The following is an 18,320-nucleotide window of genomic DNA, read 5'->3' as shown; positions in this document are numbered from 1 at the left end:
TCCTCTTGCCTCCTGATGTCTTGTTAACTTGCTGTCTGCTTTCTATAGGCGTACCTACGTTGGCAGTATGCCTGGTCGTATAATCAATGGCTTGAAGACTGTTGGGGTTAACAATCCAGTGTTCCTATTAGATGAGGTGGACAAACTAGGAAAAAGTCTGCAGGGTGATCCTGCAGCAGCTCTGCTTGAGGTAAGATACAGAAACTTCCTGGTCTGTGATCACCACAGTTATCTGAGAGCAGATAATTGTATTCAGTAGCATATACATTGATATGAGTGTAGTCATGGGAAAAAATGTTATATGGACTAAAATCTGAAAGCAAATTAATATCTAAATTGAAGTGTCTTAGAGATTTCTTCTTTTTCTAATAATTGTCATTTCTTTTTTCTCTTTTCTTTTTACCAAATATTTTAAATTTTATACATGCTTTTTGTTTAGAGACCAGTAATTCTATAAGATTATTACATAACACAGCAAGCAAGTTGTCTTCTCCCTGGGGATCCCCCATTTCCGCTTCTACACTTTGACCTCTTTAACTTTTAGTTAATTAGACCATATACAGTTTCTGACATCATTTGTTGATTACCCTCTATAGGAGACGAGGGTTTTTCTTGCTTTCTTCCCTCCACCCCTACTATATCATTTTTATACTCCCAGTCTCCCAATCTAAATTGTATCCTGATTTTGTTATGTCACTGTCAAATACTTAACATTATTACAAGTATGTAAGTGCTTTTCACAGCTGAGCCATGTGATAAATGGTAAACTGATCACTTTTCTTCTCCTGCCCCTCCTTTTTGTTTTCCTGTACATTTTTAAAAAAATCTTTGTAGGTTAATAATTGTCTTGTTTATTCTGTTTACTTCCAGCAGTTGTGTTAAGTCTCCTTTCAAGACTTGGAGACACTTTCCAAGTGTTATGTCTGTTTTATCTTCTTCACTCCTCCAGTCTGAGCTAGTCGTTGTCCACATCTGGAACCTAGCTGTCTTGTTCAGATCGCCCTTCACTTCCCACCATGTTGAATTTCTTGTTTCCTATATTCCATGCCTTCTGCTTTCTTGCTTTATTCTCTCACTTTCTTGGTGTTAATCTCCCAGAAGTTTCCTGAGAAAGCTTGCATGGGTGGGAGATGTTTTTAGACTTTGTATATCTGAAAATATGTTTCCCTCATCCTTGATTGGTAGTTTGCATTCTAGTTAGACATAATTTTCCTGCAATATTTTGAAGACATTTCTCCATTGTATTCCAGTTTCCTGTGTTGCAGTTGATAAGACCAAAGCCTTCTGGTCTTGTCTTTTGTGACTTGTTTTACTCTGAAAATTTTTAAGATCTACTTTTTATCCCATTTTTCTGAAATTTTACAGTAATCTGCCTTGGCATCAGTCTCTTTTTCTCCATTTTTGCTGATGCTTTGAAGATTCTTTGAATTGGAAAATCCTGTCCTTTATTTCTGTAAAATTTTCTTGAATTCTCTTGATGATTTTTTTCTTCATTTTTTGGGGGGAACGCCTATCAATTGGGTTTGAGATCTTTAATCTTCTTATCTTTTCTGTTAGTCATCTTTTTTGTTTTTTGCTGTATTTTTTTATGAAGACTTTCTTAGCTTTATCTAGTAATCCTTCTATGAGGTTATTATTTCAAAGATCTTTTTCTTAACTTCTCTGCTTGTTCTTTTTATAGTATCTTGCTCTCATTACATGGATGTAATATGTCCTCTTATCTCTGTGAGAAATACCCTACTAGATTTTTTTCTTTTTCTTTTTCTATAAGCCGCTTTTATCTATTTGTTATATATGTTGTGTTGTTTTGTTTTGTTTTGTTTTGTTTTGTTTTTTGGTCTCTGTCTTTTATATTAGAGTCTTCTGTTAGATGTCTGGCAATTTGTGTTTGTTTGTATTTAGTAGTGAGGAACAGAATGCTGATTGGAATCTGAGGACGGTTTATTGACTCAGTTTCACAATAGGGTCGGCTGGGCCATTTGGTTGAAGAATCTCTTATGTCAGTAACTTTAGGTCGAATTTCTCAGAGAGGGCTCCCTAAGTCTCTTGCCTTTAGAATTAAGGCTTGGCTGCCAGCTTCCTGGGAAATAAGCAGTGGGGAGAAAGTGGGGACTGTCACTGCATTCAGCATCCTGGATGTATGCATTCACCTAAACTGTTATTTTCAGTAGAGTACATACTCCGCTCAGCTGTGCCCAGGGTCACCTGGGCAGGGAACAGCTGTTTTATGTTCTTAAGAAAATAAACTTCCAGGTTTTCCTGGGATGGGGGAAGGGATCTGGGACCTGACTGCTTCATAAATGTAATTTAACCAGTCCTCCTTAGTTTACTACTACCTCTGCTCCCCCAGTCCTTACCCTGGTTTAAGTAAAATATTACTATTCGAACTGATTTGTAGAATTGAGGAAAAACTTGCTTTGTGAGTTTGGTTTTTTTGTTTATTTCCTTGCTTTGAATTCCTTCTGGCTTCCTGTTTCCTTTTTTTGGTTTTTGTTTTTGTAATCTTCTTAGAACAGGATGACCCTGGGAGATGTTTCTTGTAAGCAGGGAGACCATACATTCTGGTTTGCCTGGGACAATCCCATTTTATGCCTAGTTATCAATTGCACTCTCTTCTGGTCTCAGAAGTGGGTCCTGTTTGGACCATAAAAAGTACAGTTGCCATATTTAAAAGCCACAGAACTTGGAGATAAGAGTTTCACTTGGTTTGGTTTTGCCTATTTTTATTGTAGAACAGTTCTGACTCAATGACTGGTTTACCCCTTAGTACTACAAACAATAAAATAGTGAACATTATTGGGGCGCCTGGGTGGCTCAGTCAGTTAAGCGGCCGACTTCAGCTCAGGTCACGATCTCGCGGTCCGTGAGTTCGAGCCCCGCGTCGGGCTCTGGGCTGATGGCTCAGAGCCTGGAGCCTGCTTCCGATTCTGTGTCTCCCTCTCTCTCTGCCCCTCCCCCGTTCATGCTCTGTCTCTCTCTGTCTCAAAAATAAATAAAACGTTAAAAAAAATTAAAAAAAAAATAGTGAACATTATTGAAGGCTTTAGTGGCTTCTTAGATGATTACTTTAGACTTTCAGTTTAATTTATATTGGCACATTTTTCAGGTAATCTGACCGACTTTCTCATTAGACAGTTATAGTTACCCTTTTGAAAAGAATTTGAGAGTATTTCTCTGATACTTGGGTTTCTCAGTATACTGTTTGTGGGAGTCCTAAAACAAATCCACCAAAAGACAGCTTCACAAGTAGTAGGAGATAATTAATCCCTGTCTATTTATTACACAGCGTGTTTTAGTTCTTCACCGTAGTGCTTTGTAATGATTTAGTAACATTTGTTGGATTGAGATGACCTTTGATAAGAAGCTGGCATAGTGATATTTCTTTGTCTGATATAGAAGTTGGTATTCACTTTTTTGGCAATTGCTTTATTAATATTCCAAATAAAAATGTTAAAGCCTCAAATGATACCTCAAAGTAAATGATACCTGGGATCACATACTTATACTGTAGTTTAGTTATGAGTAACATCAGTTCCTTACAGACTGGGGTTCTTTTTTGTTGTTTTTTTTTATTTATTTTGAGAGAGACCGAATACAAGCAGAGGAGGGGCAGAGAGAGGAAGAGAGAGAAAATCCCAAGCAGGCTTCATGCTGAGCATGGAGCCCAACTGGGGGCTTGATATCACATGACCACGAGATCATGACCTGAGCTGAGATCAAGAATGGGACATTTAGACGACTGAGCCACCCAGGCACCCCGAGACTAGGATTCCATAGGGTGAAGCAAGATACATATACAGAAGAAATGAGTATATTGGTACCTGATGTCCTTCTCCCTCCCACGTGCCCCAGTCCTTGGTGGAAACATCTTCTATCACAGAGGTTGTTGAAACAATTAAATGAGTTATATGTAAAAGTGCTCTGGAAACCGTAAAGTACTCTATACATGTTATTTTAATTTGATGTCCACTCAGTTTCATCTATGTCCAGTTTGAAAATGACTTTCTGTTTCCATCACCTTTAGACCCACCTAAATGAAAAAAAGAAACACCTTGTATTTAAAGTAGAATGTTACTGAGAAACTGGAAATACCAGGAGTATGATTTATCTTCCCACATAGAAAGCCTACTCTTTAATGAAATGATTTCTAGATATTATTTATAAGATATAGTCATATGAGATTATTTTATAGCTAATTTATATTCTGCCTGTATATATTAGATATAAAGAACATAAGTATAGAGTGGTTACTCTAAATAAATTAAAGAATATACTTTTTCTATCTATAGATTCTTCTCAGCTTCATATTTATTCATGGTGGAGATGCCTATTTCCAGTTACTGTTGTCAACAAAGGAATATTTACTCAAAATTTAGATAGCCTCTTGAAAATTTATTGGAAGAATAAAAAACAGATGTAACTAATTGATAAGCAAATGTTGGTAGACAGAATTTGGACAGGTCTGTTGTTGAATAGTATTAAAATGTCAGATACAAGGAAAGTCCTTTTATGTAATTACTAGACTCAAAAGAAAATTATAGAATTCTTATCAGGTAGGTACAATCATATTTATAATTGATGCAAGATCCAGACTTTGTTATAAAATATATGTGTATTTCCGAAATACACTTTTAACGTGAATGGGCTAACAAAATGCATGGATACTTTACCAGTTTTCTATATAAACAGTATTTACAGTTCTGAATAGATAGATAGATAGATAGATAGATAGATAGAATCCCCAAAGTGGAAAAGTCCCTAATGTAGACATAATAAACTTTTTTTTAAAACTGACATTCTTAATTAGAATTAGATCCATTTAGTAATTAGAGTGAGTTTAGTAGATTTACTACTTGGATACAGCAGACCTAGGGTCTTCTAATCTAAGCTCTACAACTATTGTCAAAGAATTTCAAGGAGAGGGACTTTCCTTTTATTAAGGAAAATTTTGAGGTTCTGGATGTTACCTTAATTTTTTATCTCATCACATGCTGTATTTACAATGTAAATTCTAAGACCCACCAGAATAAAAGATGTCTTAAATACTGATGTTATCAGAGAGGTGTGGCTGAAGACACCTTTTTCAGCTTTCATTTCCTCTTTACTGTCTCTGATTAAGAGGGATACTGCCATTTAATGATTAAACTAAACTACATTAGGGAAACCTACTAATCATTTCTTTTTAGTGCTGGCAAACCCTGTCACCAGCGCCCAAGGCATACTTGCAAGTTACACAAAAATGTCTTGATGTCTATGTTAGCATTTTTCTTTTTATACCCTGCTCCCATTTTTTGTCTTGTTACCCACCCACTCTCCCCCAAGCACATACACATGTACAAGCTGCCACCTGACTGTCCACAGCCCTCCAGCCCTTAGCTATATTTGCAACCAAAATTACTGTTTCTCATTTCTACCCTATTTAACACTCTTGTTAGTAGAGTTTGGTGGTGATTAGATTGTGTAGTCAAGTTTACCTGAAAATTAATTTTGGAGTGGGTTGAGGGAATTATTGTTATGAATTTGTGACTTGATAATCACCAAGACTTTCTTTTCCTCTCTTGGCCATCCTCAGGGATGCTCTATGAGGGGATCATTAGACAAACCTGTGGCCCAAATCCTGGCTATGTGTCTTGGCAAGAACCCTACTACCGGATTCAGTAGTAAACTAAGAAAAGGAAAAAACCACCTGAGAGAAGTATAGGCAGCAAATTGTTGAGAAATAGTAATTTGACTAATAAATTAAGAAATAATGATGAGTTGGGTTTAGTTTTTATATACCAGGTTTTCAGGAGCAAGTACTTTTCAAAATATCCTGTTCATTTGGGGAAACATTTTACCAGTATTAAATCGATTATATATTCTTATTTTTTATATGAATAGGCAATATTTACAAATTTAGAGACCTCTCTTTTATATTAATGATCCTCTTTTGCCAAAAAAGAAATAAATGAAATTTGAATGTTCTAAAAATGTTTGATCAGCTTTGGGCAATTTTAAGACAGAAGTAGAAATAGGCATTCATAGTGAGATGTAAGCTTTTTGCCTCTGATTAAACTAAAGCAGCTGACCCTATTTAAAAATTATTATTTAAATATATTTTATTAATTTTTTACAGTGTCAATGAGGTATAATTACATACAGTAAAGTGGGTGTATTTAAAATGTATAGCTTAATTTTGATATGTGTATTAATCATGAAACCATAATTATAATCAAGGTATTAGACATAGAAGTTCTACTTCTGAAACAAAAAATTCACTAGAGGGCATCAACAGTAGATTAGAACTGGTAGATCTTTGAATTTGAAGATCAGTTGCTAGAAATTATGCAGTCTGAAGAACAGGAAAACAAAGTGACTAAAATGAACAGGGAAATGTGGGATACTGTTAAGCACAACAATGTACGCCTAATTGAACAGGACAGGGAAGATAGGAGCAGAAAAAGTTTTTGAGGGAATAATGGATGAAAACTTCCCAAATGTGATGAAAAACATAAATCTACACATTTGTGAAGCTTGATAAATTTCCATGTAAAATAAGCACAAAGAAATCCATAGATAGATATCATAATAACAATCCTGAAAGACAAAATAGAAAACTTTGAAAACACCAAGAGAAAAACAGTTGGTATACCCATAAACCTTTTTGATCAGCATTTGGATTTTTCAAGTTTTTGCTATTACAAATAAAGCTATTGTGAATACTTATGTACAAGTCTTTCTATGGATGTATACTTCTGTTTTTCTTTGATAAATACCTATTGAGTGGATAGCTTGGTCAAATGGTAGGTGTCTGCTTAACTTTTTAAGAAACTGCCAAATTGTTTTCCAAAATGATGGTTGTACCATTTTACATTTCTCCTACTAGTGTATAAGAGTTCCAGTTCCACATTTTTGTCAGTATTTGACATGCAGTAAGTTTTTTAATTTTAATCATTCTGGTAGGTGTATTGTATTATCTCATTGTGGTTTTAATCTGCATTTCCTTAATGATTAATGATATGTTGAGCAACTTTGTATGTGATATTTGCCTGTATCCTGTATTTTTTTGTAAAATGTCTAGCTTTTTTTTTTCTTTTGAGTTGTCTTTTTATTATTGAGTTGTAAGAATTCCTTATATGTTCTAGACAGATTTCGTTTGTCAGTTACATATTTTTCAGATATTTTCTCCAAATATTTTATTTTATTAATGTTTATTTATTTTTGAGAGAGAGAGAGAGGGAGGGGCAGAGAGAGAAGGAGACATAGAATCCAAAGCAGGCTCCAGTCTCTGAGCTGTCAGCACAGAGCCTGATGCAAGGCTCAAACTCACAAACCACAAGATCGTGACCTGAGCCAAAGGTCATGCTTAACTGACTGAGCCACCCAGGGGCCCCTCTTCAAATATTTTAGTAACAATGTCTTTGGAAGAGAGCCCAAAAAGCTTTTTGTTTGTTTTTCAAAGTTCAGTTCATTGATTCTTGTGTGTGTGTTTTCTTTTGCATTGTAATTAATAAATCTTTACTAAACCAAGGTCACACAGATTTTCTCGTGTTTTCTTCTAGAAGTTATATATTTTTGGCTCTAACATTTGGGTCTGTGGCCCATGCTCAGTGAGTTTTTGTATTCAGTGTGTGGTGTAAAGGTCAAATTTCCATTTCTTTTCTTAGGTTTGTTTTTTGTTTTTTGTTTTTTTGTCCCATTTCACATATGGGTACTTAATTGTTCCAGTACTATTTGTTGAAAGAAGTATCTTTTTCTCATTTGAATTGCCCTAGATACCTTTGTCAAATATTAGTTGATAGATTGTCTGGCTGTGTTTTATATTTCTGAGTTCTCTATGCTGTCCCATCAATGTATGCTTATGCTAGTACCCTCCATACCAAGTTGATTACTGTTGCTTTATAATAGGTCTTGAAATTCTATAGTGTTAGTTCTCCAACTTTGCTTTTCTTTTCCAGAAAAACTTTGGCTATTCTAGATGCTTTGCATTTCCATATAAATTTTAGAATCTTTGCTATAAAACAGTGCTCATATTTTACTGGGATTTTAATTGACATTTCATTTCAATTTGTACTTCATTTGGGGAGAATTGTCATCTTAAAAATATCATGCCTTCTCGTCCATTGCATATCTCTCCATTTTTTTTAGGTCTCCCTTACTTTCCAGCAGCGTTTTAGCACTTTCAGCACATGCATATTGTACTTTGTCATATTTATCCCAAATTATTTCATAATTCTTGCTTATTTTTTTATTTCAATTTCTGATTATTGCTAGTATTAATAAAAAGTACAATTTATATTTTGTGTGTTGACATCATATCCTACATTCATTTATTCTAGTCCCTTTCTCTTTCAGCCTTTAATTTTGTTTGTTTGGTCCCTGTATTTTATGTTAGGGCTTTCCTCCAATCTTTGATGATTCTTGGTTGTCCTTTTGTATATATAATGTATAACATTAAGATTATTAAAAGTTTTGTGTGCACATGCAAGGTGACACCTTGTAAGCTTTACCACATGGTGAGAAGTTTGGAATGGGTTCCTCAAATTTCAGGACCTATAGATCATATTTCTTCGAACAGTTGGTATTTTCAGAGAAAGGTCCATTATTATTTCTGCTAGAGGGAGTCAGGCTCTCTGTATTGTAAAACCTACTATTCTAAACAGCCTGTAGTTAGAATGTTGACTTTCACTTTGACTCAAGAGTTTAAAAGATTTGGGGCACCTAGGTGGCTCAGTCAGTTAAGTGTCCAATTTCAACTCAGGGCAATGATTTCATGGCTTGTGAGTTCAAGCCCTGCGTTGGGCTCTTTGCTGACAGCCCAGAGCCTGGAGCCTCTCCCACTCATGCTGTCTCTCTCTCTGTCTCAAAAATAAATAAAAACATTAAAAAAATTTTTTTAAGAGTTTAAAAGATTATTGTTTTAACATTTCTAAATTTTTATGTTTTTATTATAATTTTGATGTATAATATATTGCCCAAGTATGCAACTTCATTTTTTCAAATTTTAGAGTTTATTGAGGATCCATTTTCATAAATATTCTGTAGATTTTAGGAAAGACAGTTTATTTGTAACATACTGACCTTTGAAATGTATATATGTATATCCATGATGAAGTGTATATTTGTATAAGCATGCATATGTGTTTGCACATACTATACATACACCTAAAGAACAGCAATGTTATAACAGTTATATGTGTGTAAGTGTTATAAGATTGCTATTCTCTAGGTTTAGGTCTTTTTTCTGCACATTAAGATATACATTAAACTTACCCACTATAGTTTTTGTCGGTTTCATTTTGTAATTTCTAATGAATTTTTTAAATTACATTTTAAGAGTATTCATTTGTTTATATCATCATTATGGATATTTTCTGCTATCTAGGCACAGCCCTTTGTTCCATTCATGGTTCCTAACTTCAGTTTCTACTTGGGTTACTAATATTTGTACAGTTCTTCCTTCCTTTTTTGTTAATATATATCAGGCATAGCTTTTTCTGTCTTTTAACTTTTAACCTTGTAGTATTATGTTTTATTAGTATTTCATATAATCAAATTTTAGATTACCTTTTGATACTATCTGGAAGTCTCTAATATTCAGTAGGCTTTTTTTGTATTATTATCTAACTCAGGTTTGGAGCCTTTTGTCATCTCATTGTTTAGTTGTTTTCTGTACCCTTTTTAAGGAGTCCTAGTTACTTTCTTTGAATTATGTTATTAACTATATGGACACTTTGTTCAGAAGGCATTTATTCTGTTTTTTATACTACGTGTGATACTTTTAAGTTAAAAAAAAATCACACATCTCAGGTTCTCTATCAGTATCATACATGAAATAGGATATATTGTTCCTCCCTTTAGTAAATCAAAATGAAATAATACACAGTAATCCACCACATCCTTATCTCACTACCTGGTTACTTTAAGTGATTTCATTTTTTACATTATTTTGATCAGAAACCATTTTTGACTTTTATATTATTTCTTTTTTTTAAATTAATAGCCTTCCCCTCTTCTTTTCTTTTTCTTTCTTTCTTTTTTTTATAACAGTTTTAGGTTTATAGCACAATTGAGTGAAAAGTACCGAGAGTCTCATATAACCTTTTACCCTCCCTACCCCAGTTTTCTTTTTTTTAACATCTTGCATTAGCATGGTACATTTTACATATTCAGCAGTCAATAGACATTTGGGTTGTTCCTACCTTTGGTTGTTATGTATAATGCTGCTGTAATCATTTATGTGCAAGTTTGTGTGTATAATAGGTTTTCAGTTCTCTTGTTATCTGGGAGTGGAGTTGCTGGGTCATATGGAAATTCTGTATTTAACACTTTGAGAAACTTACCAACTATTTTCCAAAGTGACCATACCATTTTAGTTTTTCACTGTGTTTGAAAGTTCTAATTTCTCTGCATCTACATCAATACTTGTTATTATCCATTGTTTTTATTTTAGCCATCCATTTGTTTAGTAGGTGTGAAGCTATAGTTAATTGTGATTTTTATTATTTCCCTAATTACTAATAAAGTTGAGCATCTTTTCATGCATTTATTGGCCATTTGTATATCTTCTTTATAGAAATATCTATTCAAATCCTTTGCCCATTTTTAACTGGGTTATTTGTCTTTTTCTGTTAAATTCTTTACATATTCTAGATACAAGTTCCTTCTCAGGTACAGGATTTGCAGATATTTTCACCAGTTTTGGGGGCTTTCTTACCACTTTTTTGATGGTGTTCATTGAAGCACAAAATTTTTTAATTTTGATAATGTCTAAATTATCTATATTTTTCTTTCGTTGTTTGTGGTTTTGATGGTATATCTAAGAAGCCATTTAATCCAAGGTCATAAGAATTTTTTTTTATGAGAATTTATTCTTAACATTTTCTCTTAAGAGTTTCACAGTTTTAGTTCTTGCATTTAGATCTACAGTTGATTTTGACCTAATGTTTATATATGGTGTAAAACACAGAGATTCAGCTTCCTTCTTTTGCATGTGGATATCCAGTTGTCCCAAGCACCACTTATTGAACACTTTTCTTTTTCCATAGAATGGTATTCTCACCCTTACTGAAAATCAGTTGATTGTAAATGCAGGTGTTTATTTCTGGTCTTCCAAATCTATTCCATTGATCTATATTTCTGTCCTTATGCCAGTATCACATAATCTTGCTTACTTTAATTTTGTAGAAGCTGTTAAAATCAGGAAGTGTGAATCTTCCAGATTTGTTGTTTTTCAAGATTGCTTAGCCATAGTGGGTCCTTTGTATTTCCATATGAGTTTTCAAATCAGGTTATCACTTTCTACAAAAAAGGCAACTAGAATTTTGATAGGGATTGCATTGGATCTATAGATCCCTTTAGGGAGTATTGCCATATTAATAGTAATTCTTCTAATCCACAAACATAGGAGTCTTCCTATTTACTTAGGTCTTCTTTAATTTATTTTAACAATGTTTTGGGGTTTTGAGTATATAAGTCTTACAGTTCTTTTGTTAAACTTATTCTTAAATGTTTTATTCTTTTTGATACTATTGGAAATTGAACTTTTTTTCATTTCTTTTTCAAATTGTTCATTGCTTATATAAAGAAATACAGTTGATTTTTGTATATTAGTCTTTTATCCTGTAACCTTTCAGAACTTCTTTATTAGTTCTAATATTTTTTTCTGTGGATTCCTTAGGTTTTTCCATATACAGATCATATAATGTGCAAGTAGAGATATTTTTACTTCTTTCCAGTTTGAATGCCTAGAGATAAATTTTTCCCCCGAATTGCCCTGGCTAGAACCTCTAGTATAATATTTAATAGAAATGTCAAGATCTGTTCAGATTTTCTATTAATTCTTGATACAAATTACTTTCAATAGTTTGTATCTTCCTAGGAATTTTTCCATTTCACTTATGTTACCAAATTTGTTGGTGTACTGTTGTTCATAGTATACACATATATTTTTCATTTCTGTAAGGGTGATAGCAGTGTGAACTGAGTCATTCCTGATTTTAGTAATTTGAGTGTTCTCCCTGTAGTCAATATGGTTCCATAGTCACTATGGCTACATGTTTGTCAATTCTGTTGAACTATTCAAAGAACAAAGTTTTGATGTTTTGATTTTCTTAATTGTTTTTGTCTTTACTGTTTAGTTTATTTGCTTTAATTTTATTATATTCTTCTGCTTGCTTTGGGTTCAGTTTGCAATTCTTTTTCTACTTTCTTAAGGTGGAATGTTAGGTTATTGATTTGAATTTTTTAAACATAGCTTTTACAGCTGTGAATATTTTTATAAGCAACACTTTATCTGCATCTCAAGTTTTAGTAGTAAGTTACATTTTTGTTTTTATTTATCCCAAAATATTTTCCAACTCTTCTTGTGATTTCTTTTTGACCTTTTGGTTATTTAGGGTTTAATTTCATATTTTTGTGAATTTCCAAATTTTTTTCTTACTCATTTCTGATTTCATCACATTGTGGTCAGAGATTATACTTTGTATGATTTCAATCCTTGAAATTTAGATGTTTATTTAATAGCCTTGCTTATGGTCTGTCCTGGAGAATGTTCCATGTGCACTTGAGAAGAATATGTATACTGCTGCTGCTGTTGGATGGATTGTTCTCTAGATGTTTATTATGTCTAATTGATTATAGTATTGTCAAGTCTTCTATGTTTTTGTTGATCTTTTCCTAGTTTTACCTGCTATTGGATATATAGAGATAAGACTTAGATATAGATTGTCTATATCTGTGTGTATGTGTATATATAGATATCTAGATATATCCATGTAAAGAGATTTACTATAAAGAATCAGCCTATGTAGTTATGGAGTCTGGGAATTCCAAAATCTGTGGTATGGACTGGCAGGCCCAAGACCCAGGAGAAATGATGGGCAGATGAAGTTCAAAAGCAGTTTGCTGGAGAATTTTCTCTTGCTTAAGGATGCCAGTCTTTTTGTTCTATTCAGACCTTCAAATGATTAGATGAAGCCCATCCACAAGGTGGAGGGCAGTCTAGCCAAAGTTCACTGATGTATGGGGCACCTGGGTGGCTCAGTCGGTTAAGCACCTGACTTTGGCTCAGGTCATGATCTCATGGTTTGTGAGTTTGAGCCCTCTATTGAGCTCTGTGCTCATAGCTCAGATTCTGTGTTTCCCTCTCTCTTGCCCCTTCCCCTGTCACTCTCTGTCTCTCTGTCTCTCTCTCTCAAAAATAAATAAAAAAAATTTTTTTAAAAGTTCACTGATTTAAATGTTCATCCAAAAACACTCCCCAAGTTGACATATAAATAACATATAAAAACTTAGCTTTAGTAAGTCCCCCTTCCTTCTGCCCTCCTTTGGGAAGTTATTGTCATATAAAATATATCTATATATACTGTAAGCCTATCCCATAGAGTTGATTCTCATTCTTGCCATAGTTATGTTGTGTAAAATTGTAGCAAACACTGAATTAGTGAATACTGAATTATTGCTCCTGGGAGAAATAGGCTTCTTTGAGAGTCAGTTTGTCAGTTAATCAATACATAACTTTGTTTTAGCTGTGTTTCTATTTAAAGTTGCCTTATATAATATATATTGTTCATTAATTAACATTGAACTCATGACCATCAACACTATAACTCATGCCTAAATGAAGCTTATCTAACACATGTATTTTGTCCATAAGGCTTGTCACAGCCTTTCACTTACTAAACAGTACTTCAATACTTCCTTTTGGGAGTCTTTTAAACAGCAAAATCACTAACAAAAAGCATAGAGGTGCAAAAAACATGGCACTAAATAGACTGCAAGAATGATACTTATTTAGAGTATGAGAACTGAAACAAGAAGGCAGGGCATCACTTTGTTTGACCTCAGTTGGAAACATATGCCTTGGACCATGAGTTGTTGTATGTCTGCAAATGACTACAGAAGTACCACAAAGTATTAATTTTGGAGTTATAAGTAAATTCTAGGTATTAGGTGAATTTGCAAATGCAGAAACCATGAATAATGAGAAACAACTGTAATTATTGTTTGGAAGTCCTTTGAATCAAATAAGAGGTCAGAAATACAAAGAAAAAATACGTTTATACCGTCTCTTATATTTACCAATGTAATTATTTTCACTGGTGTTCTTTGTTTCTGTGGTTACAGCTTAGTGTCCTTTTACTTTATTTAGCCTTTAGCATTTCTTATAGTCTGGTCTGCTGGCTATAAATTCTCTCAGTGTTTTTTATCTGGGAATGCCTTAATTTCTCCATTTTTTTTTTTTTTTTAAGTTTATTCTGAGAGAGAGAGAGTGAGCAGGGGAGGGGGAGAGAGAGAGTGCCAAGCAGACTCTGTGCTGACTGATGCCAGGACTCAGTCTCACAAGTTGTGAGATCATAGCCTGAGCTGAAACCAAGATTTGGGAGCTTAACTGACTGAGCCACTCAAACACCCCTTCTACTTCATTTTTGGAGGGTAGTTTTAATGCTTTCCTTCCTTCATGGTTTCTAATGCAAAGTCAGCTGTTAATCTTATGGAGGATCCCTTATACTTCATGAAAGAAGTATTTTCTTTTATTGCTTTAAATGATTAACCTTTGGCTTTGGCTTTTGACAGTTTGTGATGGATGTAGGATCTGAGTCTACTTAGTATCTGTTTTATATATACGTATACATATGTATATATATATGTATATATGTACACATACATATATATACATACATATACATTATATATATATACACACACACATATATAGTGTGTGTATATATATACACACACACTATAAGCCTATCTAGATGTGGTAGATTAACGGTTTTCATCAGATTTGGTAAAGTGGTGGCTTTTATTTTTTCAGATATGCTTTATGCCCCTTTCCCTTTCTTCTCTTTGTCTCAGACTACCATTATGAGTATGTTGGTAGTCTGTATAGCATCCAATACATCTTTGAGGCAATGTTCATTTCTTTGCATTCCTTTTTCTTTCCGTACCTCAGACTGGATAAACTCAGTTGACCTATCTTCATTGATTCTAATTTCTGCAGTTGAAATTGCTATTTACATTTAACCCCCATAGTGAATTTTTTGTTTGTTACTATGTTTTTCAACTCCCATATTTCTATTTGCTCCTTTTTTTAATATAATTCCTGTCTTTTTATTGATATTTTCTCTTTATTAAGGCATCATCCTCATAGTTTCCTATAATTCTTTTGGCATGATTTCCTTTAGCTTTTTAGTTTTGGTAAAATTTGCCATCTTCACCATTTTTAAGTGTACATTTCAGTAGTGTTAGGTATATTCACATTATTGTGCAACCAATATCTAGAGCTTTATCATCTTGAGAAACTGAAACTCTGTGCTTATTAAATAGCTATTCTGCATTTCTCCCTTAGCCGCTGGCAACTACCATTCTCCTCTCTGTTTCTGTAACTTTGTCTAATCTATATACCTTATAAGGAGAATCCTTTAGTATTTATCTTTTCATAATTGGTCTTTTGCATTGCATACTGTCTTCAGTGTTCATCCATGCTGTGGGGGCGCCTGGGTGGCTCAGTCGGTTAAGCGTCCGACTTCAACTCAGGTCATGATCTCATGGTTTGTGAGTTTGAGCCCTGCGTCGGGCTCTGTGCTGACAGCTCAGAGCCTGGAGCCTGCTTCAGATTCTGTGTCTTGCTCTCTCTCTGCCCGTCCCCTGCTCATGCTCTGTCTCTCTCTGTCTCAAAAATAAATAAAATATTAAAAATTTTTTTAAAAATATTCATCCATGCTGTTGCATTAGTTTTTGTTAACATATTTACAATAGCTGATTTATAATCTTTGCCTAAGAAGTCCAGCATCTGGGCTTGTTGAGGGACAGTTTTATTCACTGTTCTTTTTTTCTTTTTCTTTTTTTAAGTCATACTTTAGTGTTTCTTTATGTGTCTCATAATTTCTTTGTTGAAATTGAACATATAAAGTGTTGCAATTATATTTAAATAATATAAGACCCTGCCCCCCTCCCACACACACATACCAAAGAATTGTTGTTACTGTTGCTATTTGTTTAGTGATTTTCCTGATCTCATTCTTTTAAAGTCTATTCTTTCTTGTATGTGGCCGCTGAAGTTGTGCAGTTTCTTTAGTGGTCAGCTAATGATTTTGGGCAGAGATATCCTTAAGTGCTTAAACCCAAAGGTCTTCCACTCTTTGTCAAAGGCTCTGTGTGTGTTTGTTGAGGCATGCCTTTAACTTTGGGCAGATACTTTATAACTCTGTCTTAGCTAGCACTTCCTGCTTGTACACAGCCTCAGTGTCTGCCATAGGTGAACTTTTAGAACCATTTCTCTTGTCATACTTACAGTCCTGTATATTTGCATGACCTTCAGGATTCCCTGGAAAACTTCAGAGCTTTTCAAAGGCCCCCATGGTATCTCATTCCCCAGTTTTTCCTTTTAAATTTTTGATCAGCCTCTTGTTAGCCCCAACTGGTATTGCTGCCTGAGGCAGCTGCAGTGTTGAACAATTGCTACTGGTTGTTTTTGACAGATGCCCGAGGGATAGGGCAGTTCACACATTGTGTTTTCTGAGTCAGATCAAATAAAGATAAATCCTGAGAATAGAGCTCTTCCAAGGAACTGCCCAACATGCCAAATATTGACAATTCTTTTGGGAAAGGGCTTTTGGGAAGTTCTAATCCTATTCTGCCCCCTACAGCGGTTGCTAGGTTACTGTATTTCACAGCTATTGTGGTTGTGAAGCTGTTGGTTTTCAAGGCTACCATTAATTTGGGAGAAGAGGATGAGAGTAAAAGCAAGTTAAAATACCACAGAGCTGGCCTTATTTGCTGAGATTCATCAGTTTTTCGTGAATAAACACTCCACAGATTGTTGCAAATTAATTTCTAGAGTTCAAAAACCTGTTTTGACAATTGTTACTACTGTTTTCATTGCTTTTAAGGAGGAGCAGATCTTCATAATTCCTTATACTGCCATTCTAGAAGTGCTTCTTCAGACATTTAGTTTTAACTCTGTGCTTAAATGATTTCATCACTTCTGATCCTTTTATTATGATTAATCTATTGTTTAGTTGGAATACTTTTTTCAAGGATTTGTTTGTAGGTAATGTTTTGAGGCCTTTTATATTTACTAATGTGTCTTTGTTGTCTGCACCAATAATCTCCATATGCTTTGTTCTCAAAATTTTGAAAATATATCCCACTATATACAAATATATGTGACAAGCAAATGTTTATGATAATAAAATACCATAGACTGGGTGGTTTTTAAAAAAACAGTAACAAAAACAAAAACCCACATATTTATTTTCTTAGCAGCTCTGGACGCTGGAAGTCCAGGATCAAAGTGTTGGCAGTTTTGATTTCTCCTCAGGTCTCTTTCTCTTTGGTTTACAGACTATTGCCGTCTCACTGTTCCTTACATGGTCTTTTCTCTGTGCCTCTGCTTCCCTGGTCTTTTTGTGTCTCTCTTTTCTTATAAAGGATTCCAGTCATAATGGATTAGGGCCCCACCCTTATGACCTCATTTAATCCTAATTACCTCCTTTAAGACCCTACTTCCAAATATAGTCACATTAAGGGACACAATTCAATGCATAACAAAGAATATACATATAATATAACATGTAAGTACCACTGTACTAATATTATGTACATATGTAACAGAATAAATTTTAAAAGATAATTACATTTTCATTGAAAACAACATGTTCTAGTTATATAATTGTTTTTATTTCATGATGTGACTATCAAAGCTTATTCAGGAAATAAAAGTGTCTCTGTCATTTTCTTGTTCACATCTTTGCCTCTATTTAATGATACTTTGCAAAAATCTTTTAAAACTACTCCTTTTACTCCTCATTTTTAATCTGTAAAAACACTTAATCAGGCTTACATGGACTACAGTCCTCTAACTACAGTGCAAGCAGGTAGTGAGTGCAACACAACCAGCCCTTGCACACTGTGGAGTTTCCACTCTTCTGGAATATCCCAAAATGTGACATTTGTGCCAAGTGAGGGCATTACTTCCATTCTGTACATTAAGTATTTTAAAAAGTTATTTCCTGGGTAGCTCAGTCGGTTAAGCATACCATTATCTTTGGCCCATATCATTATTTTACGGTCCGTGAGTTTGGGTCCGTGAGTTCGAGCCCTGCATCAGGCTCTGTGCTGACAGCTCAGAGCCTGGAGCCTGCTTCGAGTTCTGTGTCTCTCTCTCTCAGCCCCTACTCTGCTTGTGCGCTCCCTTTCTCTCTCTCTCTCAGAAATAAACATTAAAAAAATAATTTCTTTCTGGTGTTTATGGATAAAGATGTATAGTGCATAAAGATTATATAGGCTAATATTTTCTACTTGCACTTTAGTAGGTCATTATAAACCATCCACTT

At 34.2% G+C, this 18,320-nt stretch overlaps 1 protein-coding gene across 1 annotated transcript in view; it reads left to right on the top strand.

Annotated features, from left to right (window-relative positions):
- LOC125916875 (lon protease homolog 2, peroxisomal) overlaps positions 1-18,320 on the top strand; it is a 95,279-nt gene that overhangs the window by 33,518 nt on the left and 43,441 nt on the right. The window contains exon 8 of the mRNA XM_049623136.1: positions 49-190. Within this exon, the coding sequence (XP_049479093.1) occupies positions 49-190 (142 nt within the window). The remainder of the gene's footprint in view (positions 1-48; positions 191-18,320) is intronic.

This window comes from Panthera uncia, unplaced genomic scaffold (assembly GCF_023721935.1).
Source record: "Panthera uncia isolate 11264 unplaced genomic scaffold, Puncia_PCG_1.0 HiC_scaffold_1282, whole genome shotgun sequence".
Taxonomy (NCBI): domain Eukaryota; kingdom Metazoa; phylum Chordata; class Mammalia; order Carnivora; family Felidae; genus Panthera; species Panthera uncia.
This window is presented reverse-complemented; position numbering and strand designations above follow the sequence as displayed.